At 37.3% G+C, this 26,131-nt stretch overlaps 1 protein-coding gene across 1 annotated transcript; it reads right to left on the reverse strand.

Annotated features, from left to right (window-relative positions):
- Positions 1-796: 796 nt before the first annotated feature.
- On the reverse strand, positions 797-18,007 carry LOC104606955 (proline-rich receptor-like protein kinase PERK15). Its single transcript, XM_010272410.3, has 8 exons — positions 17,264-18,007; positions 8,737-9,267; positions 8,564-8,650; positions 8,407-8,477; positions 4,264-4,340; positions 2,782-2,929; positions 1,927-2,088; positions 797-1,025 (listed from the first exon to the last, which is right to left on the reverse strand). Exons 1-8 carry the CDS (start codon positions 17,859-17,861, stop codon positions 951-953), a joined length of 1,749 nt encoding a protein of 582 aa, XP_010270712.2. The 5' UTR covers positions 17,862-18,007; the 3' UTR covers positions 797-950.
- Positions 18,008-26,131: the final 8,124 nt, after the last annotated feature.

The raw sequence follows: 26,131 nt of genomic DNA on the forward strand, positions 1-26,131 counted from the left end.
AGATTCTCTGCAACTTCTTCTTCTTCTTCTTCTTCTTCCACAGATCTGAGTTTGTGTGTTTCTCTACTACGTCTTTATACTATGAATCATTGTCCGAGTCAAACAAGTCGACGGTTTGACCACTCAGGTCAGCGATTTTCTGACAAAATCAACGATTTTTTACCCAAGATTGGATTAGGGGTAAAATGGAAACGATTGTTTGGATGGTTTTCGGGCCGAACGATCCGATCATCTGGGTCAATGATAGTTCAAAAACATTGACTCAGCGTTTCTCTATGAACCACCTCTTTGCTAATTCCAATGCTGATTAAGCTAGTTGTCCAGATGATAAATGCTCATAGGATGGTTATATATTGCATTTTTTGTGGCACTAATTTGGCTTCTCATGTGAATATATATTAAAGTCTTGCGAACTTCTTTGGGTTCAACCTCAACTAAAAGAGTTGCATTCCTCTTCTCAACCCCATCTAGTTTTTGATCTGACTACATTAGTGCAACTTTATTCCATATAGTCTCACCAAGTAATTAATGATCAATTGGCTAACATCACGACCAGACTCTCCATTTCTCATTTTGGTTTTTCTTGTGGCAACTTGAACGTGGTTGCCTCACTCTACTTATTGTTGGGGGTGTCAAGGGAGACTGTATTGTTAACATAATATTCTTCGTTTCTTAGAAGAGATATTCTGTCATATTTATATTTCAACTTTAATACCGCAGGAGTGTTTGAATAGAAATGAATGGTACTCCATCTTAACATTTTACTCCACAAAGATGTTATTAATACAAATAGGCATTATTATGAAATATTTATTATAAGTGATAAATATAATAATATTAAAGTAGTCAATGCCATTGATAAGGATAAATAGAGAAGTCTCTAGTTTCAAATCTCAATCAGATAATGCAGTATGAAGTGATAGTGTAAAGTTTAATTGCAAGTTCCATTATTAGTTGCTTTCAGCAATTTGATGAACGACGTGCAGTTCTGCAACACCCTTGAGTCCCTCCAAGACATGGACAATCTGCTAGGTCAATTTTAAGAGAATCAGTGCCAATAGGATGGACATAAAATCTCAACATAGGTCATCAGTACCCACAGATATATCCAATATTGATTTTCAAACCAATCAGAAAGGAACTGCCTTAACTAACATTCAGGTGGCACCTCAATGGCTCACTCATGCATAAAACGCATGAATCCATAAATGTCATAAATTAAATAATGTAAATATACAAACAGATAAATATATTAAATTATAAAAAATGCAAAGAAAATGAAATACATTTCAAATATTTTATATTTATTATATTAAATAAAAGTATTTATGATAAATGATGATCAACATTGTTAATGATTAAAATGACTCGAAACTTAAAATGACAGCAGAAAAAGAAAGAATAAATATCTAACTCATAACCCACTACCAGGTCAAAAATACAGTGGTTCCATGGCTGGGTGACAGGTCCGATGGTCGGCCAGTAAGGGTGTCAATGGACCGGTTTTGGATTTGGCCCCATGCAATCCAAAATCAATTTAGACGGATTGGACAGTTCAACAAGACATATTGGATGGACCATTTTGGATTGGACTTGGTCCATCCGTAATAAATTTATATTGGATTAGGTTGGATTAAGCCAATATCGAATACGTTAATATATGATAATAAGAATATAGATGTCAATGGACGGATTTAGATTACAATTAACCAATCTAAGTTAAAATGAATTTGAACATATTGGACCATCCAAACATTTAATTGGACTGATCCAAAATAATCTAAAATATTTATTGGATTGGATTGGACCTGATCCATTTATAATGAATTCACATTAAACTAGATCAAATTCAACCAAATCCAGTCCAATCGACCGCCCAGCCCACCAGTTTGACCATAATCAAAACATCGTTTACAAAATACTTACCATGCTCATGAGTGGTCGATCTTTGGGTTCAACACGGAGACAAGCATTTGCACAAGCAACCATGCGTTCCATCTCAGTGGCATTGTAATCCTTCTGCAACCGTGGATCAACAACGGCATCATAGTTGCCATTTTCTATAGCTTGTGTGAGCTTAGGTCTCACCTACAATTTCAAAATATTAAGATCCTGTAATGCAAATTGTACACAATAAAAGACAGCTTGTTCAAACAATTAATCTTACCATAATAGTAAAGACCCAAGTGTACTTAAATTCTATTAAATTGAGATAAATTGTTCTAGTTTTTCATGCATGCTACTATAATTAATGGAATGGCAGCATCTTTGAAAGATTTAGAGATTTAGCGTCTGCCGTTGCTTCAGAAAATGGTGATACATTAGTGTCACGTTGGAAAAAACGGTGCTCCAAAAATGTCTATTTGTTTGGAATCGTTTTTATAAAAAACTGTGCTCTAAATCACACATTGGAAATTGAGAAAGCATGGTTTGGAGCAACGTCGAATTTGACATTTCTTAGAGCTGCAATTTATTGCTGTCAACAGAAACATGAGGTGGCAGTGACAGAGACATGATGTGGCACTAGATAATAGGTACCACTGTATCGATGCTGAAAACGTTTCCTAAAGCATTGGTATCAAACAGAAAACACTATTGCTCCAAAAAATGTCCTACCTGACATCAATGTTTCCAAACAAAAAAAGACACCATTTTTTCAGAAAACGTACTTCTAACCCTCACATCAACAACACTGTCTTCTGAGAAAATGATGATATATCTGCATTATCAATGCCAAACATATACTTAGATGTAAGGAAAATAAAACGTTGACATACTCACCGAGTCTACAAAACCAACATTTATGTCGAACCGAGATTCATGAAGTGGGGAGTATCCGGTAATTAAGTCCAGCAATGTGACCCCAAATGAATAGACATCTGATTTTATTGTTACTTTCCCAGATGATGCATACTCTGGAGCAAGATACCTATGTAAAGTCAAAAGTTGTTAATTTTATGAAAAAATGAAAAGAATTAGAGCAGAATAATAATCATAGCAAACCTTAATAACTAAAATCATTTCATGACATTTTTTTTCATTGGTAGATTACCATGACGAAGTTGAAGTAAATAAAAGAATCATACACATAAGCTATTAAATAAGGCCACATTTATGCCCTTAAAAAAAGAAAAAGAAAAGGTAACCTAAGGCTACATGTTGTAGTTGAAATTCCATAAATGAGCGTGCAACTTTTATTTTTTCTATTTAGCCATTTTCATTTGTAAAAAAGTAAAATGATGTGGTACTTTTAGTGGTATAAATTGGGCCATATCGCTTTCGACCCAGCACACCTTGACACGAGCCATGTTAGGCATGGCACAATGGGATGGGTCATGTTGGACTTGGGTTTTTCGGCCCATGGGCCAGTATGGCAAGGCTTAACTAAGTGGACCAGTATGACCCATATATAATATATATAATAATTATATAATTATAAACATATATGTATATAGTTACATGGAGATGATTCTCCACGTAACTATTATTCTCTCCACGGAGCTGTTAAATCTCCCGTTTTTTCTCCATTATTGTAATCCATTAAATTTTCAGTTGAAAGTGAAATGAAACACTTTTACATTTCAATATATCTGAATTTGAAGGTCTGGGTTTCCTCGAACTAACCCGTTATGTATAACTTAGGCAAAATAGGGAAGAAGAAAGAGGTTTTTCCCCCACCGACGGTGGTAACCAGCCCAGCCCATCTTCAAATATCAAAAAACCAATCACGAGGTCTACAGTCGCACATGAAGAATGTTCCCGATGTCTTGATGGAAGGCTGATTGGAAGCATTTTTTAGTAGAAGAAGCAGAAGCAGATCTAGAGTTGTTTATATGGGAGTAGACAAACAGTGTATAAGGGACAATTATATTGGTTGGAAGGTGGTTCAAAATTTTGCATCACATTTATAGATGTAAAGTTTTGTATTACGAGTTACTGCAAATGAAACAACTAGTGAAAAATCTTTACCAAAGTATAAGTGCAAACCATAGTCCCAATGCAAAACTAAAACAGGTGCAAAATTTGTATTTGCTTCAGATCTGTACAGCAAAATATATAGCAAGGTACAACGATAATGGACAGAAGTCACAAAACCATTCCATTAGAATTAATTTCTTTTGTTCATCCCCTTCATTTTTCTTTTTGTAAATTACCATGGCAGTGTTGAAATCGATAAAAAAATCAACCTAAACCGTTCGATCTATTAATATGAATAAAAGCACAAAAAGAATGAACCAAATTAATTAAAGCAATGGCCCTTACCCTAAAGTTCCCATTATTCGGGTTAAAACGTGAGTTTCAGTATCAGGAAAGAATTTTGCTAACCCAAAATCTGCAACCTGAGAAAAAAATCCTAGTTAGGTACCAAATTATAGAAGTGGGATCCCAAATTCAGGTTAGATCACGTCCAAAAACACCTTGCTACATATGTTTCTAGTTGATTTTCTTATAGAGGTGCAACTTGGGCGGGCCCAACCTGAAATTTTACACGGGCTGGGCTTGGGCCCAAGAAGATAGGTTTTTTTATTTTTTGGGCTGGGCCTGGGCCTAGTCCTTAGGGTAGTCCAAAGCTGGCCTGAGCCCAGCACAAGTATACACATACATACATATGTATATATATGTAATTTTTGCTTATATATATATATATTTATAATTTTAGAGTGGGTTCATTGGCCAACCTGAGCACGGCCTGGGCCAAAGCCCAACTTGAGTGCATCAAATTACAATACAGGTTGAGAAGATCTTGCTTGACCATGAGGTCGATTCGGGCTCAGGCCTTAAACCCAAATTTTAGGGCCAGGCCTAGGTTGACCATATACTTGGCCCAACCCACCCAACTTGCACCCCTATCTATATACATATAATAGAAAGATGAAAGAGGGGAGGTGAGGAGTCATCTCACCACAAAAACTCACATGTGCCTCTTACTCTCCTTTCTCTTACATGTGTATATTTATTTTTTAAATTAAATCATTAAAAATATAACACAACAAAATTAAAGCCCTGATGGGTTTTCATTGTTTCTTGTAAATTCCATATTTACTCTCTAACAACACCATTATTCTCTCTTTCACCTTAATAATCAATGTTTGTAACATCTCTTCTCCCCATTAAATATCCATTTTCCTCTTAAATCTCTCTTAATCTCTTTTGACTCGTAAATATGAACTCTATCTTTGACCAAAACTAATATCAATACCCAAGTTTGATATTCTTGTATACAAGTCTAAAGAAACCATTTTCTCCTTTTCCATGGACTAGTAATTAAGCACAGTAATTATTTGAATTTTAAATATATCATAGTTAAGGTAGAAATTGAAAATTAACAAAAGTAATAATATGATTAAAAATAAACTTAAATATTTGTTATTTAATTATGACATCATGGGTTTATTGGTAAAGTTTTTTTTGAAGGCAATGACTAAATTCATTAATAATGCTCAAAAATTCAAATACAATCCATGAGAGTACAAGCACCAAACAAAAAAAGATAAACCCAAACAGATTGCAACAAATCCTGAGCACCAGGAGAAATTCTTGTAAACCCAAACTGAGCACTAGGATCATTGACCCACCATATAAGAAAATAACATTGCTTTTGGATTAGTTTTAAATTAGGGAAAAGTATAGTCAAAGCTAACTGTACATTTAAAATTAGGCTACAAGTTGGTCCACAAACCAACATAACTCTGGCAATCGGCTCTACATTTCAAATTATAAAAATGCTCGCCATGTCACCAGAGGCTTATGTGGCTATTGCCAATATGAGACTCTTAATCCATGTTGGACACAACAAAAAGCTTAAACTGAAATTGCCCTTTAATGTTGGGTGATTAGGAAATAAAAAAAGGGTTTTTAGTCTCTCTCTCTCTCTCACAATCTCCCTTACACCATCTCACTCACAGTCATCTTTATCTGCTCAATGACTATGTGATTTGAAAATAAATAAAAATGGTTTTTGGTTTCTGTATTTACGTTTTCTATATCAATTTCTCTCATTCTCTCTCTCTCTCTCTACCTATAGTTCTCCTTCAATCTCTCTCATTCTCTTTATTGGTTGATCTTTTCTTCTCCCTTAATTTTTATCGTTCTCCTTCAGTTTTCTCCCGCTCCCTCTCTCTTTTGTTTTTATTTTCTTACACACTTATATGGTATTAATTAGATCGTATAAAAGAGCATGAGACCAATTTGATATGGTTAAAAAATTATTACACCAATTTAATAAAATTCACAAGAAACTCTTGGCTATAAAATTTACAGCAACTGGAGAACGATAGAGATTGATGGAGAAGAAGATATTGACCAAGAGGGAAAGTGAGGGAGAAGAATGAAAAAGATTGAGGGAGAACAATAAAGAGAGAGATAGGTTTTGATTTAACTATAGACCGAAGCTGAGAGTGGGGGAAACAAAAAGATTGGGAGATTGAGAGATGATTGTGAGAGTTAGAGAGAAGGGAGGGAGATTGAGAGACAAAGGGAGTGGGAGAGAAACTGAAAACCTATTTTCGGTATAGGTTTTTTGTTGTGTCCAATATGGACTAAAAGTCCCATGTTGGCAACAACCACATAAGCCTCCGATAACATGGTAGAGGTTTTTATAATTTGAAATGTAGAGTTTTGTTGGTTTCTAAACCAACTTGCAACCTAATTTTAAATGTACAATCGACTTTGACTATAATTTTCCCTATAAATTATATATTTCATTTACATTATATAAAATGTTTTTTACTTTCCACACTTAATTTTTGTTTGTCTATGGTATCATTTGACTCAAACCACTAACCCACCATCTAAAAATAAAAATTGTTTGATTTCTAGGTTGACATTAAATTTTGTATTACATTTCTATTATTGATAAAATTTTTTCTTATGTATAAAACTTATTTTTGTTTAATATAATGAATGCACAATATTAGAGATGTATCCAATATCTTATTTTTTTATAACTATATAACATTAGATATGTGCCTAAAATTTTCTCTATCTTTTTTTGTGATTCTTTGTACTTTCTATTATTAAAAATTTTATTATTTTACTATGACATCATTTAATTTCTCGATATATTTTGGATTTGACATTCCATTTTTATCATTAATAAAAATACTTCTTACATTTCATAGTTATTTATTTTAAATTTTTATTATTTAATTATGACATTATTTATTAATCCATTTGACCCCAAATGGTCAAATTGCTTGCCTACCACCGGGAGTGAAGAAAATGTTTTTATTTTCAAATTACTTTTCAAAATATTTATTTTTATACTATTAAAATTAATATTGCAGATTTAATTACAAGAATTTAATGATGAGAAAAACATATCTTAAATATAGGACTTAATGAGAGAGAATAGGAAAATATTTTTATTTCCAATTGGTTTTAAATTTTACATTCCATTTTCATCATTAATAAAAATATTTCTTATTTATCATACTTATTATGTTTAATATGTATGTTAAAAATGTTTCCAATTTTTTTCATTTTATCTATTTTTAATTTTATTATTTAGTCATGGAAACATGGATTAACCCATTTCACCCAAAATGATTTAATTTCTTACCACCACTTCTAAATGAAAATACTATTTTTGCTTGGTAGATTTTAAAAGTATAAGCTTTTATGTTATTGAAATTATTAATTTATTAAGTATAGATTTAATTAATATAACTTAATAATGAGAATAAACAAAAATAGCTTAAATATATGATTCAATGAACATGAATGCAAGTTAGTAACTTAAATGTTGTGTTTAATGAGAGAGAATTGAATATCTTTAAATTACCTCTTTTCAACTCATTTAATATCAAGAACCAATTGCTCTATTTGCCCTCATTTTTTATCAATAAATTTAAATCTAGAGGGGTAAATTATGCCCTTAGAAAATTCCAGAAATATTCTTGAGGCCATTCGTGCCTCAAGACATGAGCCTTTGGTTATCTTATTAATTTAATGTAGATTTGTTTTTCTCTATTATTTAATTTAAAGTAGTATAGATTATTGGGTTTTTCTCTATTATTTTATTAATTTAATGTAGATTTGTTTCATGGGTTTTTCTGTTCCAACAATAAATAAAATCACTTGACATGAGCCATTGGTTATCTTTGTTAGTTCAATTTTGAAATTGTTTTTAAATTGGTTATTAATTTCATGTTAAGCACATTTTTTGGCTATATAAAAAGGGATAAATTTGAAGCTCAATAATTAAAATGGAAAAGAAAATTATTTTTCTACTATTTTATACGTAAAGAAATATAAATATATAAAAACTTTAGTGAATCAATATTACTTCAGTTTTTTTTTCTCTTAAAAATTTATCTTTGAAAAACAGCCCGTGCAGTGTTCACTATAAAATCTTAATGGGTTTTTGAATTCTGTGTAGCCAGGGAAGAGAGAGGGAGATCTTACCTTTGCCTCAAATTTAGAGTCAAGGAGAATGTTTGTAGACTTAATATCACGATGGACAATCTTAGGTTGGCCTGTAGATAAATGCTTAAAGTTAAGTAAGGTTAGAATGAAGAATATATACCTTATGATTCACTAAAAAGTGCTTAATTAAACTCACAGTCCTCGTGCAAATATGCAAGTCCTTTTGCAGTTCCAATAGCAATTTTTAGTCTTAAAGCCCAATCCAAAGTTGATTGATCTTTCTCTGCAAATATGAGAAAAATACTAGCTAGAATTAAGTTGAGAAAACAAATATATGGAAATCAAATTCAGAAATAAGTTAACGCATACCGTGTAAGTGAAAGTCCAAGGTCTTGTTTGGAACAAATTCGTACACAACCATTCTTTCACACATTTTAATGCAATACCCGACCAATGATACCAGATGCTTGTGATTTATACGGCTAATAATCTCAAGCTCAGCAAGAAATTCACGGTCGCCCTGTTTACTTCCTGCTTTTAGGCACTTGACTGCTACTTCTTTCCCATCAGGAAGGATCCCTTTGTAGACATACCCAAAACCACCCACTCCTAGAAGATTGGCTTCTGAGAAGCCATTGGTCGCTGCTGCTAATTCTTCAAATGTGAATGTTTTCGTTGAGAAGGATTGCTTAAATTGATTACCCAACACTGAACGCACAGACCCAGAACCTCCACTGCTGCTGGAAATCTGAGTTGGAGACACTGAATTGTAGGATGGTGAAAGCAGCTGTGGTGATTCAGCTTCCAATGGTGGTGACGACTTTTGTAGCATTGGTACCTCATAACCCTGCGATGATGCTTTGAGTTCCCATTGTTGTAGCTGAGAATTCTGACGATTATCTGATTATATTCGCCACCATCATGAATATGATCCAGTTAACAAATTTCAGGAGTAACATCGTCAATGAGTGTGCAGGAAATTTGTTCAATAGTTTAATAAGAAAACCCTAATTGTTGCAACTTGCAGGCAACCATTTGCTTCAATCATCATTTCTAACAGGTCACCAGTTGATGCTCAGCCTAGAACAAAAGTCGTTTGGTAATTATCATTAGCTAATAATAATTTATTAACTTTTAAAAATTATATTGGATTGGATTAGATTTGGATATTCAACATCCTTTATTGGATTCGGATCCAAATCAATATTTTTGAGATCTAATCAGACTTTTAGTTCATCATATCATATTCGGATATACTCTGATTCAAATCCGATCTAATTCTTTTGCATTTCTATATTAAATGACCAAAATGAATCAAACTCTATTCACACAATTAGACCTATTTACTGGGTGGGCTTTGTACTTAGCTTTACACTGTTTTGAATTCAGGTTCAAGATCGGGCTTATTCTAAATTAGCCAAAAGATAAGCCCGAGTCCCGCCCATATAAACAAGTAAACTCTGAATTAATGTAATTTGGATAAACTGAATGTGACGCTGTCTAATGGGCTATGGAATCAAAAATAAAGCTCCATACCAATTATAAATAATTCTAAGTCAAGATTAAGCTATTTGATCCATATGCATTTAATAACAAATAAAGATTAGCTGAACCCGATGGCTGTTTATCAAGCTCTTGTGGAACAAGTGACAGGGTCTATGCCAGAAATAAGATACATGGGATCCACACCTTTTACAATGAGGCCCATGAATATATTACCATAACCTTATCATTGATTCCACAATCCACTCCTTTTACAGTGAGGCCCATGAATTTATTACCACAATCCACTGAATAGCCATTTTACTCAGCTAAACTGAGTTCTATAATTAATCACTGGTGTGGGATTTTATCATTGGTTCTACCTCATTCACAGTGTTGCTCTCAACTAATCATACTTGAGATTAGTCTGATCTAGGGGTATTCATTGGATTGGATTTAGTCCAATCTGATCTAGTGTAATGTGAGTTCATTACAAATGGATAAGGTCCAATCCAATCCAATAAATAATTTGGATCATTTTGGGTTGGTTCAATTCGTTCAAATTTATTTTAATTTAGATTGGTTTCAACCCAAATCAGGTCCATTGACACTTATATTCTTATCGAATATGGGTATTGGCTTAATCCAACCAAATCCAATACAAATTTGTTACGGTTCGTCCATCCATCTAATCCAATAAATATTTTAGACTAAATTAATTCAATCCACTATATCTTTTTGGTCCATCCAATTCATCCGAATTGCTTTTGGAAGGGACGGCATCCAGTCCAAAACCAGTCCATTAAGACCCTTAGTCTGATCCACCTGAGGCTATATCCTAATTCCTAAGCAATCCTAACCCTGCTCAGAATCCAAACAGCCGGCCCATTCTGACAAAAAAATAAAAAAATCTAAATAAATTAAAAAACAGTCAAAATCATTCAAATGATTAACCGGCTGATTCAGCATTTACTGACCAAAATCAACAATTTTGAGGGAAAAAGCAATTATAGAGAAAAACAGAACCAATGACCTCATTCCCAGTTTTTCCAATCTGACCGTCTGATGAATCTGATTTTGAAAAGAGTGATCGCTACCTTAGAACAGTTTAAAAGACGGAGTTCTACAAATAATGACAGCATCGGATTGTTAAAATTCATCATATTGTCTTGAATGTTGGGATCAATGCTTTTGGTAGGACCCTGTCGAGTAGGGGTGCAATTGAACCTAGCGAAGTTGAGCTTCAACGACATGCCTTGCCTCGGTTCAATTTAAATACTCTGATATTAAGTTTGATTTGACTAAAAAAACTCAACAAACTAATATACTTTTATATTTTTATATATAACAAGCTGTGAAGCCAAAAAATTTATTATATTAGTTGAATTTGGGTTCAAATAGCCAATCGAGCTTATACTGAGATTCGAATTTGATTAATATCAACTTGAATTGGGATTAATCAAACTGAAGGCCAAATTATTCTAATAAAGCTCAATTTAATTGTACCCCTACTGTCAAGGGTGGGTTTTAATTGTTCAAATGTTAAATAGAGGTGGCAAGTTATAGGGGCCTACACTCATCTGTCCTATATCCTTAGACCCAAGACATTCCCTTTCGCTTGATTGTTGATCTAGACTCTTTTGTAGTCTGTGATCACAACAAGAGCTACCTATAGAGGTTACCTCTAATTGTCATGTTTATAACACATACACAGAATGGCCTCTAGGTTTCCATGGTTCAAATTATAGGTAAGGCTAAGAGTACAACTTATTCCATAAAATTCTGGAACATAAATCAGTCTTCTCAGTGGCAGACAAGGGAACCTACTCAACAACCATGTATAGTTATTTAATTAAGAACTAGACCAGAAATATAACCAAGTACCCTCAGCTCCAAAGCTCATATCAATTTTGTTGAGAGGCTGGATTCTAGATCACATAAAATTAAGAAAACAAATAATTTTCTTAACAAAATCATATTCAAAAGGAAAATAAGGGGAAGGGGATGGGATTGAGAAGCATTTGATTTTTGTCAGATATGATGATCATTTTCCTATGTATATAAATTTCAATAGTGTTATTGCTCATTTTTGTAAACCATTAATTTCCTTGGCTATTTTATGCATTACTAGAAACTATAATTTGTTCAACTTGATGGAATTAGGCAGGGGTCCTAAGTTAGGCAAGAAGGAAGGGGTGAGGGAGACATAGGCGAGGAAAAAGTCCAAATTAGATTATTTTTATCTTCTTTTTTTCCAATTTTTTATTAAAAATAATTTTCGATAGTTTCCAAAAATCTATATACTATTATAAAAGTATGAATGAGGTATTGGGTTTTTGGAATTGTTTTTACTAAAAGAACACTCTTGAGTCTGGTTCATCTTCACCGAGAGTTCAGTGAATGTAATTAAAAAGTGTTAATTACATTCAATCACCTCATGCATTTAAGGCTTTAAATAAATCTCATTCTCTCATTGAATCCAACATTTATACTTTTTTTTCATTATTAAATTCCACTAATAAATTCACACAATAATGAAATTTTATATTTTAAAAATAAAACCATTTTTTCCATCTAAGTGGTGGCTAAGTAGTTCAACCATTTTGGTCAAATGGATAATTCCATGATGTCAAGACAAAATAATATAAATTAAGAAATGGACAAATTAAAAAGTACATAAAATAAGGAAATTTTGAAAAAATGGACACAATTCTATTTTTGTATATTTGTCATATTAAAAAAAGATAAGTATGATAGAATGGACATAATTGTATTAATGATGGACTTATAAATAAGCTTTTACCTGTGTCAAAGAGTTAAGGTAAGCTTTGTATAAAGCATTTTAATACATTTCTAGTGTCATATATTCATCATATTAAACAAAAATAAATGTGAAGATAAAATTACTTTTATTAATGATGAAAATAGAATACAAGATTTAAAATCAATTGAAAAATCAAAATGGTGTTTTCATCCAAGTGGTGGATTAATGGTTCAAATGGATCAAAACATGATATTATAATTAAAAATAAAATACATAAAGTTCTAGAAAATATAGAAATTTGTAGATAAATTTGGGCACATTCTATAATATTAAATATTATTTATATAAAAAGGGTAAATTGATGAAACCTCCCATGAATTTTCTAACTATTACTAAAACCCCCCATAGTTTGGTACTTGCAATTACCTCTCTGAACTCTTTGACACAATTGCAAGCAGTCCCCCTCCATTATAATCCTCAACCATGAGGCACAAAAATGTTCAAAATACCTTTTAATTACTATTGAGATTTGTTTCTACAAAAAAAAAAGAAGAAATACAAACTTTATAAATAACAAAACAATAAAGAATTTAATGTTGTTGCTTTACCTTAGAGCAATTTATATCAAGGGAAGATTTGGAAAAAAATCAAATTTAGAAAAGAGATTGGAAGGGCTTGGGTTAAAAATTCATATGAAAAGAAAATTTGTAAAATAAACACTTCAATCAAAAGCAAATGCATGGACATTTTGGTCACTTTTATACCTCTTTTAAGAGGATTCTGATAAAGGGGGTCTAATTGCAACTATGTCAAAAGGTTTAAGGGAGGTGATTGCAATTACCAAACTTTAGGGGAAGTTTCATCAATTCACCCTATAAAAAGTGTTATAAATGAAAACCATTTTCATTAATGATGGAAATGGGATAAAAATTAAGAGAAGAAAAAATAAAGAATATTAATGTCTAACACATGACCCCATTAATCATGTCAAATGGATCAATGATTTAATTAGCTAGGTCCCCACTAACAAGTGGTTCAGTGGCAAATGGACCTAAAATCTTGAATTAGGTGGTGGATCAATCAATCTAATCAATTGATTTGACCACAATATTAAAAAACAATATATTAGAATTTCATTTTCTCCTAGTAAATAAGTAGCCTTTATTATATCATAAATTAAATAATAAAAAAGTATAGAATTAATTTTTTATAAAATTTATAGAACAAATTGAATATTCATTAATATTATATATTATTCATATTAAACAAAATTATATTTGAAAAAAATGAAAATTATTGTTAGTAAAAATAGAAATGGCTAAAAATACAAAAAAAAAAGAATTAATGTCTCCATTAGCCTATTGGCTTGGTTAAATAGGTTGATAGTTCAATTAGTAATGTCATTTGGTTGTTGACTAAGTCAATGATCCTTTTTTTTTCAATAAAGTGGTTTAGGTTAAAACAAACTCAAAAAGTATGTCCAAATAACAACCTTATAAATTGAATTCTATGGTTCAATCATATGTTGAAAATATCGATAGAAACTATAAAAACATTTGAAGTTAGGTGTTTGAATTGAAAGACAACACATCTGCCAATACACCATGCTTTGGTCAATTTTCTTTTTTTCTATAAATTTTAATAAAAATACGAAAATATTATTACTGCCATCATCATTTAAAACTGCTATGTGCAACACACATGCAAGTCTACTAATCAGTTATATGCAAATCAATGTATATTAACATTTTTGTACGTAAGACATAATTGTCATTACAAGTTGCACCAATTTTAGAATTGTCAATGGGTTGTTCTGATTTGGGACAGACTGTACAGTCTCATACCAATTATCAATCGGTTCCATAAGATAGGCCAACAACCTTCCTCTTTTACGGATTTGATCTGATTATTATACTTGAGATCAATGATTACTTTTATATAACAACTTAATTGCTTTTTTTATAGTATAACCTTATAAAAATTATTGTAACATCGTAACAGTTTATATCTTTAACATAAAATCGATACTTGCATTTAGGGATAGTAATTTTCTTCGTTTTCTTGATATTTGTGGGGATCCATCCTGAATGAGGCAAGGATGGGGATGATTTTCTCCTATGGGGATGGGGATAGAGAAATTTTCATTCCCGTTAGCGGGGACAGGGCAGGGACAGGGAGAGCACTCGCTGACCCACAGGGACCTCGATCCCCATTTCATGTGATCCCCACTAATATATATGTGTATATGTATGCATATATTATACATGTAAATATGTAAACATATACCTATATATTAATATTTTTTAAAAATATGGTTGAACATTTTCTAATAAGATTATAAATGTTAATTATTTTATTTTTATATTTTTAAATAAAATAAAAAAAAACAAAACGGTTAGCATTATAAAGAATTACGGAGAATAGGGATCCCCACAAGGATCCCCGTGGGGATGGGGATGGGGATAACATTGTCCCCATTAGCAGGATTGGGGATAGGGATGGGGAGAGGCTCCCTGTCCCTGCCTTGCGCCGTTGCCATTCCTACTTTTGCATTGGGTTTTCATCATATTATAAAATTCAAATTCTTTATCTTTTACATAGGGGTTGCAATGAGCCAGGCTTCTCACGAGCTGCTCGAGCTCGACTCATGAAAAGCTCAACTTAAACTGAGCTCAAGCCCAATTTAGTGGCTCGATTATTAAATGAGCCGAGCTTGAACCTACTAGAGATCAGCTTGTGAAAATTATAAAAAATAATATATATAATAAAAATATTATAATTCTTAAATTTTTAAATATAAAATAAAAATTTTTTTATATATAATTTTTTCTTTTATAAAATATAAAACGAGCTGAGCCGAGCCGAGCTCGAGCTCAAGGTTTTGGCTCAAACCGAGCTTGAGCCTTGTATTATTTGGCTCGGCTCGGCTCGAATCCACCCCTACTTTTACATAATGTAAGGAATATATTCTATGCCCTTACACTAATATTGATAAAATAAGTATTTTTAACTAAATTATTTTATACAATGTTTTAAAAAACGACCCAGAAATGGAACCGTTTTGGTCACCGGTTTCTAGGTCAATGATTCGACCGTCTGATTTGAACGGATAACTCATTCTAATAGGAAAGTTTAAAAATAAAAAATAATTAAAAAATAAAAAATGGTCAAGAATTGTTGAATGGGCCAACGATTCAACGGTTCAACCACCCGGATCAAAATTCTATTGACATTTTGAATGGTTTTTGACCAGATTCCAGGTTTATGCAAAAATAAAACCGATTGCCTAAACGGTTCCTAGCCCGAACGGTATGACTATGCGGGTCAATGATGGTTAAAAAACACTAATTTTATATAATCTACATGTAAAATTTACCTTTGTAGATATAAAACATAAAAATATAATCAGAAGGCCTTTATATTATTAATTATATGAAAAGGTTTGGGTTTAAATTGATTAACAATAAGAGGTCATTGACCGATCGGTTGAGTGGTCAGTATCAATTGAATATATAGACCCGACCCATTGACTGATCTTGCACTCTGCACCACCTATTTAAAGTTAAACGCACGCCAACTGGAAGGTTGCAATTCTTTATCTACCAAGTCAACAACTATTATTGAGTCTCATGGGCGTACATCAGATCTAATTGATTTCAACGGACCCAATCTTCAATGCACAATATTATGTTAGATGCATGTACCCAATTCCAGCTGGTTTGAAGGGTGAACTCGAACCAACTGCTCATTGACTCATCTATGTATGTCTTGCGATTACAAATTTTAGCATGTTAATTAAAGTAGTGCCCGTTTGGCGTGTTTTTTGGTTATTTATAAATAGGGTAGACCAATTCTATTCTCATTTGATTTGTGGGAAATTTAGTCAGTAAAAGTTTGAACGTAAAAAAAAAGGAAAAAATCTTGTTTTGAGCTGATTTTGGATGTATGTTTCATGTTTTATTATCGTGTCGGAAGATATGGAAAAATGCACTCGAACCAACTGCTCATTGCTCAAATCTTCATGTAAAAGGTCCATTAATACATCTTTTAATTATCAGAACTACCAAAAAATCTTTTCAAAAATACACGCCATATAGATCCATAGTTAACCACTTAACGTAACCCATGAATCTGTGTTAGAGAATGATAGATAAATTAAATATATATTCTACTTAATTGATTTTCAACATGGTTGATGTGGGTAATTCCATATATCTTGAGCGGTATGGGTGGATTGAAGTATAGATTGAGCTGGTTTAACCAAAGCAACTTTAATTTAATGAAGCTACATACACATATAAACAAGAACATGTTTAATTTTTATGTTTTATTTAAAAAATTATTTGTTTTGAAACCAATTCGTTTTATTTTGTTTTTGGAATCGCCAAACAAGAAAAACAATTACTTTACATCGAAGAACACCTCTTTGTTTAGTGAATAATATCAAGTCTGAGTTGCCTGCAGTATTTCTCTATGTATTTTATGGGTTCTGGTTGTCCTCTTGAATGGGAAACTATGGTCGATCATCCTCATGGGACTCTTAATAAAATAAGACTATTATCTTAGGCTGTAATAAATTTGCAATAGCAATGTATAAATTATAAATAAAAAGGTAAAAGACAAAAAAAAAAGGAATGGAGAAACTCTAACCTCTATTTGTATTTGGAGCCTCCGGGTCTGAGGTTTTTATGTTTGAATTTCCCGATGCGTTATCTCCTGATCCACGTTTCTTCTTATGCCAAACAAATAGTATGACGCCAACTACAGCAAGCATCGCCATGACTCCACCAACAGATAATCCGGCTACGACTCCAGTGGATTTGCCACTAGGAGAAGGCTCAGAACCATGTGGTGATGACCCAGGCAACGGAGGTGAAGGCAGAGTCGGCGGTGACTCTGAAGGTGATGGAGGTGAAGGCAGAGTCGGCGGTGACTCTGAAGGTGATGGAGGTGAAGGCAGAGTCGGCGGTGACTCTGAAGGTGATGGAGGTGAAGGTGGTGATGTTGGTGGTGGAGGATCTACAGTTGATGGTGACTCTGAAGGTGGTGATGGTGGTGGTGGAAGATCTACAGTTGGTGGATCACTGGGAGAAGTTGCCAGCCGCCCAAATGCATAAAAGAATGATGATGGTGGAAAAGCAATCAGAAGATTGGGATTCACAAGACGAAAACTTGAAGATTTGGCTTCTGGAGGGAATGGTGATAGAAGCCCAAGTGATGGAGATGATCTCGGAGAAATTGTAGGCATGGCTATTTCTCTTTCTGCTCTTAAGGCTTGGGAAGGAAGAAGAGTAGAGACATGGGAGGGGGATTTGGGGCATCTAGGTGGGGGTGGAAGGGAAATCTATCTATACAACTTATAAAAGTGTGAACATTTAAGTTATTAGATAAATCGCATTAATCCAACATTTACACTTTTCTTTATCATCACTAAAATCCATTAATAAATTCATACAAAATAAGTATTAATAAAATAAAATTTTATATTTTTAAAATAAAGATAAAAATGAAATCATATTTTTCATCTACATGGTGGGTAAATAGTTCAACCATTTGGATCAAATTGATAATTTTCATGATATTATAAATAAATAATCCAAATTTAAAAATATAAAACACTTTTGTTTATCATGATTAAATTCTGCTAATAAATACATATACAATAATTATTAATAGAATAAAATTTTATATATTTTAAAATAAACCTAGAAATGAAATCATATTTTCCGTCTAAGCCGTGGATAAGTACTTCAATCATTTGAGTCAAATCGATAATTTCATGATGTCATAAATATAAAAATACAAAAGAATATAAAAATTTTGAAAAAAAATTGGACATTTTCCATTGTTATATATTTGTCATATTAAAAGATAACATGATAAAATAGATATAATTCTATTAGGGATGGACATCAAATATACAACACAAAACCAACAAAAAATTAAGGCATTTTTTTATTTAAGGGGTGAGTTAGTAGTTCAACCGTTGAGGTCAAATAGGTTAACCCATTATAAATAATTAAAAGTAATTTTTTACAATAAAATAATATAAAAAACACAAAACAATTTTGGGCACATCTATAATATTATATACTAATAATATAAATAAAAATAAATATAATAAACAATAATTATTTTACCAAAGATATAAATGAAATCCAAAATGTAAAACCAATTTGAAAATGAAACCATTTCCATATCTTGATGGTAGGTAGGTCAATGATCTAACTTTTCAGGACAAGTCTATCCCAGCTCGCAAGCTGAGAGAACCAGCTCGCTCCAATACTTAGGCAAGAAGACTGCCCCAAAAAGGCAACCTCAGGCAGAATCACCTTGGGACACATCTAGGAGCACCCTACAAGGTAGCTCGCTATGGGATAGCTCGCTACAGGGCAACGAGCTATGGGATAGCTCGCTACAAAGCGCTCGCTATTAAGTGACGCGGAGTTTTCAGGAAGCTTCTTACTTGACAAGACCATACCTGTGACTGCATCACGTCTCCTCGCTGATGGCGTAGTCCCTACCAACCCAGCAGAGTGCACCCACATCCCTCGACAGGTGGTGGCGTGTCTATCCCTTCCGGGTATGTGTCTCCCAATCGATTGGGCAGTACCTTGCTACAGTTACCTGCGCAGCCCTGGCAAATAATGGCTACAACAGAGAGCCAGTGGCAGTTACGCCCGTTTTATCAAGAACACCTGCATTTATAGTGCCCAGGGGTCGAAGGGGCGAAGGGATCTGAGAACTGGCATCTTGTATCTTGAATTAATCTCGAACTTTGATTGATCTAGCGCTACCTGCACTCTTAGCTTTCTCTACATTCCTTACCGCTTTCTCAGGTGTTCTAACTTAAGCATCGAAGTATTCCCACCGGGCAAGTCCCCCGGGAATCCTTCACCGTCTTCTTCTCAGGTATCGTTCATCGCTAGTTAGGAGCCACTTGACTACCAGCTAGGAGTGCCCAGATTGCGCAGCATCATTTGGCGTCGTTTGTGGGAATGCTTCAAAAAGCCTTCCTCTAATCTCCACAACTCCCTCTAAAAAAGTTAGCATTCATGGTTTTCTCTAGTAATGCCGGACGTGGTGGCGACCAGAATGCTCCTGGGGAACAATCTCAGCTCCCCACTGTCTGCATCGGACAGTTCACCGTCCCCCTCTCCGCAGACGGAATTCCCAGCATGAACGTGCCTCACATAGTGGCACCTGTGAACGCTCCACTCCCTTCTGCGGTTGTAGCAACCTTTACTGAACCTTCTGTTGTTCCCCCAGCGAGCAACCAAAACCAGCTTGAAGATCTGGTGCAGTGCATGCGAGCCATGCAGGGTCAAATGCAACAATTCCAGCAATTTCAACTCTACCAACAGCAAGTGTTACATCAAGTTTCTCAGTACCAGTACCAACAGCAGTTCCCTTCACTGCCTCAAGCCCAATAGCCGCTTCCCCCTCGGCATCCGGCCTTGAAGCAGGCCAAGCCCTCCCATCGGAGCGAACGTCCTCACCGGGGAGAGGCCTCTCAAACCCAGAATCCTTCCAAAAGCCAAGCATTGTCCCACGGCAGGAAGGAGAGACCAGTCACCCCCGCCTCGCAGCCCGCGGGCAGGTCGGGGGCTTCCCAACCGATCAAGCCCGCTTCACCTTAGCACTCTCAGTTTGAGCTCTCGCTCGCAGAAAACCAGTTCGAGGTCCTAGCCATAGATTACAAGCAAGGCCCTTCGGTCCACAACTATCATCAGTAGTCCGAGCCCATCGAGCTCAGTAATACTGAAGCTAGCAGCACCAACGCCGAGCCGGCGAAGCAGCAGCGGAGGCGTCAACGAGCTCGCCGAATCACTACCCACGTCCTACCCGAGCTCAAGGGTAAGAAGGAGGTAAGCTCAAATGAAGTAAAAGCTACTCCTCTCTTGTCGGTCCCTTCCCCTCTGTCATTAGAACTTCTTGCAGTCCCTATGCCAAAGGATTTCAAGCTCCCTCCCCTAGATAAGTACGACGGATCCTTCGATCCGAACAACCATGTGGATGCCTTCCAGTCCCAGATGCACCTGGCAAGGGCTAGTGAATCCTGTATGTGTGTGGCCTTCTCCACCACCTTTAAAGGTGTGGCCCGCACATGGTACTGAAACCTTGCACCCGGACCGATAAGAAGCTGGGAGCAGTTCGTGCATGTCTTCACCTCCCACTTTGTCACCATCAAGATGTGCCCAAGAACTCAAGAGAGCCTCCTTGGCCTAGTCCAAAAGGAAGGGGAATCCATTCGGAGTTATATCAAACGGTTCAATGACGCTTGTTTACAAATACCCGATCTGGACCCCGTAGTTCGTCTCACCGCGGCCAAGTGAGGCATCACTCATAAAGAATTCAAGTGGCACATGGTAATTAACCAGCCCAAGACTGTGACCGAGTTCCTCAAGCTTGCGGATCAGTTTATAGGGACCGAGGAGGAAATCAACCAAAAGAACGCAAGTGCGCCCGGAAAGAGAAAAAGGGAAGGCGAGTCCTCGATTCAAGGGGACGGTAAGAAGAAAAAAGACCCAACTCGGGGGGTAAGGCCGAGTCAGCCTTTCCGAGCTCCAGTAGTCGAAAGAACGGACTATACGCCCCTGAATGTGAAGCGGGCTGAGATCCTTATGGCGATCAAGGGCGCCCCGTATGTGAAGTAGTCACCTCGGCTGAAGGCCGATCCTAGTGTAGGGAATAAAAATTTGTATTGTAGCTTCTATAAAGATCATGGTCATAGCACCGAAAATTGTAAAACCCTCCGCGATGAGATAGAGGAGCTCATTCGTCGCGGATACTTGAGAAATTTTGTACAAAATAATAATAATAATAATAATAATTAATAATAATAATAATAATAATAATAATAATAATAATAATAATAATAATAATAATAAAGCAGGTCGACAGGGGGAAATGAATAGAGAGGCTCCTGAATCCAGCAGGCAGGCAGAGCAACTGTAGGGGCAGCCCCCGAAGAGGGACTAGTTCAGGGGACTATCTACATCATCGTTGGAGGTTCGATTGTCGCAGGCTGTACCACAGCTACAGCTCGGACATCAGCTCGCGAGGCCACCAGAGAAGAACAGAACCCACCGAAGCAGCCAAGGATGGAAGATCCAATCTTCATCAGGGAGGACGATGCGCGCGGGGTCCACTACCCCCATGATGACGTGCTCGTCATAAAGATAAAGATCAACGACTTTGAAGTCAGGCGTGTCCTTGTCGATTTCGACAGCTTGACGGATATCCTCTTCAAAACAGCATTCGACCAGCTCCAGCTTCTAGAAAGCAACATGAAGCCTGCGAGTACTCCCCTGGTAGGCTTCAACGGAGAGGAAGTCAGGCCCCTGAGAAGGATTACAGTACCTGTGGAAGTCGGCACCTGGCCTAGCATTGTGAGGCTCAACCACGACTTCTTAGTGGTCGCAACCCCCTCCCCGTATGATGCCAAAGTAGGTCGGCCGATCACCCATGCCCTACGTGCAGTGGTCTCCACTTACTACATGGCGATGAAGTTCCCCACGGACTTTGGAATCGAGATAGCGCGAGGTGACCAACTTGAGTCTCGCAAGTGCTACGACGCCGCCCTCAAAGGGAAAGGCAAGGTGGCCGATGATCTCGAGCTGAAGCGACCTACGGAGCAGTGCGAGGAGCGAGCTGCGCCCACAGAAGAGATTATCTCCATCCCGACATCGGTAGAGGATCCAACCCGGACACTTCAGATCGGCGCATCCATAGAGGAGCCCCTGCGATCTCAATTGGTATGCTTCTTACTTAAAAATTTAGATGTTTTTGCATGGTCCGCGGCAGAGATGCCTGACATAGACCCCCGCATCATAACTCACAAGCTTAATATTGATCATGTAGTTAAGCCCGTTAGATAGAAGAAACGCAACTTAGCCCCAGAGCGATGGAGGGCAGTCGACGAGGAGATCGGGAAGCTCCTCGCAGCTGACTTTATCAGGGAAGTCCACTACCTGAGCTGGGTGGCCAACCCCGTTCTGGTAAAAAAGGCTAACGGTAAATGACGCATGTGCGTCGACTACACCGACCTGAATCGAGCTTGCCCAAAGGACTGCTTCCCACTCCCCAGGATCGATCGTCTAGTGGACGCGACCTCTGGGCACGAGTTGTTGAGCTTCCTAGACGCCTATCCAGGCTACAACCAGATCAGGATGGACCCAACTAATGAAGAAAAGACTACCTTTATAACTGAGCTCGGCCTGTATTGTTACAAGGTCATGCCCTTTGGGTTGAAAAATGTTGGGGCAACCTTTCAGCGACTTGTGAATAAATTGTTTGAGTCATTGATTGGTAGAAAAATAGAATGCTATGTAGACGACATGGTTGTCAGATTAGGATGGACCCAACTGATGAAGAAAATACTACCTTTATAACCGAGCTCGACCTGTACTGTTACAAGGTCATGCCCTTTGGGTTGAAAAATGCTGAGGCAACCTTTCAACGACTTGTGAATAAATTGTTTGTGTCATTGATTGGCAGAAAAATAGAATGCTATGTAGACGACATGGTTGTGTTGTCAAGACCCAATTTTCAAATGATTTAATACAAGATTTGCATCTAGTTTTTGAAATTCTGCATAGATTTAACATGAAATTGAACCTGAGTATATGTGTCTTTAGTGTCACCTCGGGTAAATTCCTGGGGTACATCGTTAACCGGCACGGCATTGAGGCTAACCCAGATAAAATAAAGGCCATCTTAGACCTGAGACCACCCCGGAAAATGAAGGAAGTTCAGAGGTTGAATGGCCGAATAGCTGCTCTTAGCCGCTTCATGTCCAAGTTGGCATACCGCTGCCTGCCTTTCTTCAAGGCAATTAAGAACAAAGGTTTTGAGTGGACCAAAGAATGCTAGCTCGCGTTTGACGAGCTCAAAAAGTACCTCGCCAGTATACCGGTCTTAACCCGACCCAAGGAGGGCGATGTTTTAGAGCTGTACCTCTCGGCAAGTGATGAGGTGGTCAGCTCAGTACTAATAAAAGAGGTAGATCGGGTCCAACGACCTATCTACTATGTTAGTAAAGTTGGCCTATGCACTAGTTATTGCAGCCCGGAAGCTCCGTCCGTACTTCTAAGCTCAGATTGTCATCATTCTCACCAACAAACCTTTGAGGCAAGTTCTACTCAAGCCCGAGGTCTCCGGTAGACTAACGAAGTGGGCCGTTGAGCTCAACAAGTACGACCTCCAATACAAGCCGCAAACTGCTATCAAAGCCCAAGCCTTAGCAGACTTCATCGCGGAATGCACTTTCAGCTCTGAAGTCCCCAGGCTGGTCGAGCACGAGGACCCTAGCTCGGGCGAGCCCGAAGCTCCCAGGCCGGTTGAGCTCGAGCACCATGAAGTAGCAACCAGTGCGGCATCTCTCCTAGTTAGGCCAAGCGCGAACTGGGATGAGGATCCCTGGATCCTTCACGTAGATGGCTCCTCAAACCAGTAGGGCAGCGGAGCCGGAATCGTTCTGTACGGCCCAAGCGGCACAAAACTAGAGTATGCACTACGCTTCAAGTTTGCGGCATCCAACAATGAAGCGGAGTATGAGGCGTTAATAGCCGACTAGCTCTAGCCAAAGAAGTGAAAGCCAAGCATATTGTCATCTGCAACGATTCCCAGCTCATGGTCAATCAAGTCACAGGCGAATACAAAGCTCGCGAACCGACTATAATTGCCTACTTAGCCAAAGTAAGAGAGACTCTGCTCAACTTCCAGTCACACTTCATCAAGCAAATCCTGAGATCAGAGAACGCTGAGGCCGACGTCCTGCTCCGGTAAGCCAGCACCAGTGATAATACCATGAGAACCATGTACATAGAGAACCTGCCTCGACGTAGCATTCTTGGGGGGGGCAGAGGAGGTCGCTCCTGTCCTTCAAGCAGAGCCGAGTTGGATCGATCCGCTCGCGAGCTTCCAGCTACACGAGACCCTCCTTGCAGACCGCAATGCCGCCAGAAGGGTAAAGCGTCAGGCGACCAAATACGTCATGATAGACGAGCGGCTGTACCGAAGATCTTACACGCTCTCTTACCTACGCTGCTTGTGAACATCCGAAGCCAAGCTCGTGCTCCGCGACACTCATGGGGGCTTATGTGGCGGACACTTAGGGGGCAGGGCCCTCGCCCAAAAAGCGCTACGACAGGGGTACCATTGGCCAACAATGAAAGTAGATGCGATCCAGCTCGTAAGAAAGTGTGACAAGTGCCAAAAGCATGCCAATATCAACCATCAGCCCATTGTCGACCTCAAGTATCTCACCAGTCAGTGGCCTTTCGCACAATGGGGATTGATATACTCGAGCCGTTTCCACCAGCAACAGGCCAGAGGAGGTTCTTAGTGGTAGCAGTTGATTACTTCACTAAGTGGGTAGAAGCCGAACCTCTCGTAACAATCACAGCTCAGAACGTACAGAACTTCATTTGGAAAAGTATAGTGTGTCATTTCGGGTTACCTCGGGTATTGATCTCTGACAACGGTAAACAATTCAAGGACATTAAATTCCAAAACTGGTGCCAAGACATGGGAATTCGACAGAACTTTACCTCAGTCGCACACCCTCAAGCAAACGGCCAAGAGAAAGTCACGAATAGAGCTATCCTTTGCGGATTGAAGGCATGCCTGAACCGAGCTAAAGGGCTATGGGCAGACGAGCTACCTAGTGTTCTATGGGCTTATCGAACCATAGTGAAGACCGCCACAGGTGAGACTCCCTTCAATCTCACCTATGGTACTAAAGCAGTCATCCCAACCGAGATCGAGGTTCCCTTGCTACGACTAGAAGTGTATGATGACAAGTCATATGAAGACGAGCTACACACCAACCTCGACCTCCTCGACGAAGTACGGGACCTCGCATATATTAGGACCGCAACCTACTAGCAGAGAGTAACTCGGTACTATAACGCCAAGGTCAAGAAGCGGAACTTCTGCGTCGACGACCTGGTCCTTCGCAAAGTTATGGTGCCTGAGCCCGGTGTTGGTAAGCTTAGGCCAAATTGGGAAGGACCCTACCAAGTAAAGCGAGTGCTCGGGGAAGGAACATACGAGCTTGAAAGCCTAGAAGGGAAACAAGTACCTCGGGCATGGAATATTGTCAACTTAAGGCAATATTACCTATAACTACTGAGTAGACCACGAGTCACTCTCAAAGCCTAAGGGCCAAAATGCCGAGCTAACGCAGACCTCGGCGCGATAAGACCCAGTCGCCTCTATGGCATGGGCGAACTACTGAGTAGACCACGAGTCACTCCCAAGACTAAGGGCCAATATCCCGAGCTAACGTAGATCTCGACGCAATAGGACTCGGTCACCTCCATGGCATGGGCGAACTCCAAGAGTGGACTATGAGTCACTCCCTCGGCCTAAGGGCCAAAACGTTGAGCTAACTAAGACCTCGGTCGGCATTGTGAAAGACCTAACTGTTTCATCGACAATGGCTAAGTATTAATACCAAAGGCATAGGAAACTCGGGCATGAGCCCTATGAAGTGCAGATCGCCTCAGTATA

This window comes from Nelumbo nucifera, chromosome 4 (genome assembly GCF_055504915.1).
Source record: "Nelumbo nucifera cultivar China Antique chromosome 4, China Antique-T2T, whole genome shotgun sequence".
Lineage (NCBI taxonomy): Eukaryota > Viridiplantae > Streptophyta > Magnoliopsida > Proteales > Nelumbonaceae > Nelumbo > Nelumbo nucifera.

Bases quoted from the DNA above. Each gene is read 5' to 3' on its own strand.
- LOC104606955 (XM_010272410.3), bottom strand. From the start codon at position 17,861: ATGCCTACAATTTCTCCGAGATCATCTCCATCACTTGGGCTTCTATCA. The intron at 8,478-8,563 runs GTGAGTTTAATT...ATTTATCTACAG, and splicing joins TGCATATTTGCACGAGGACT to GCCAACCTAAGATTGTCCAT. The intron at 1,026-1,926 runs GTAAGTATTTTG...TTGACCTAGCAG, and splicing joins ATCGACCACTCATGAGCATG to ATTGTCCATGTCTTGGAGGG.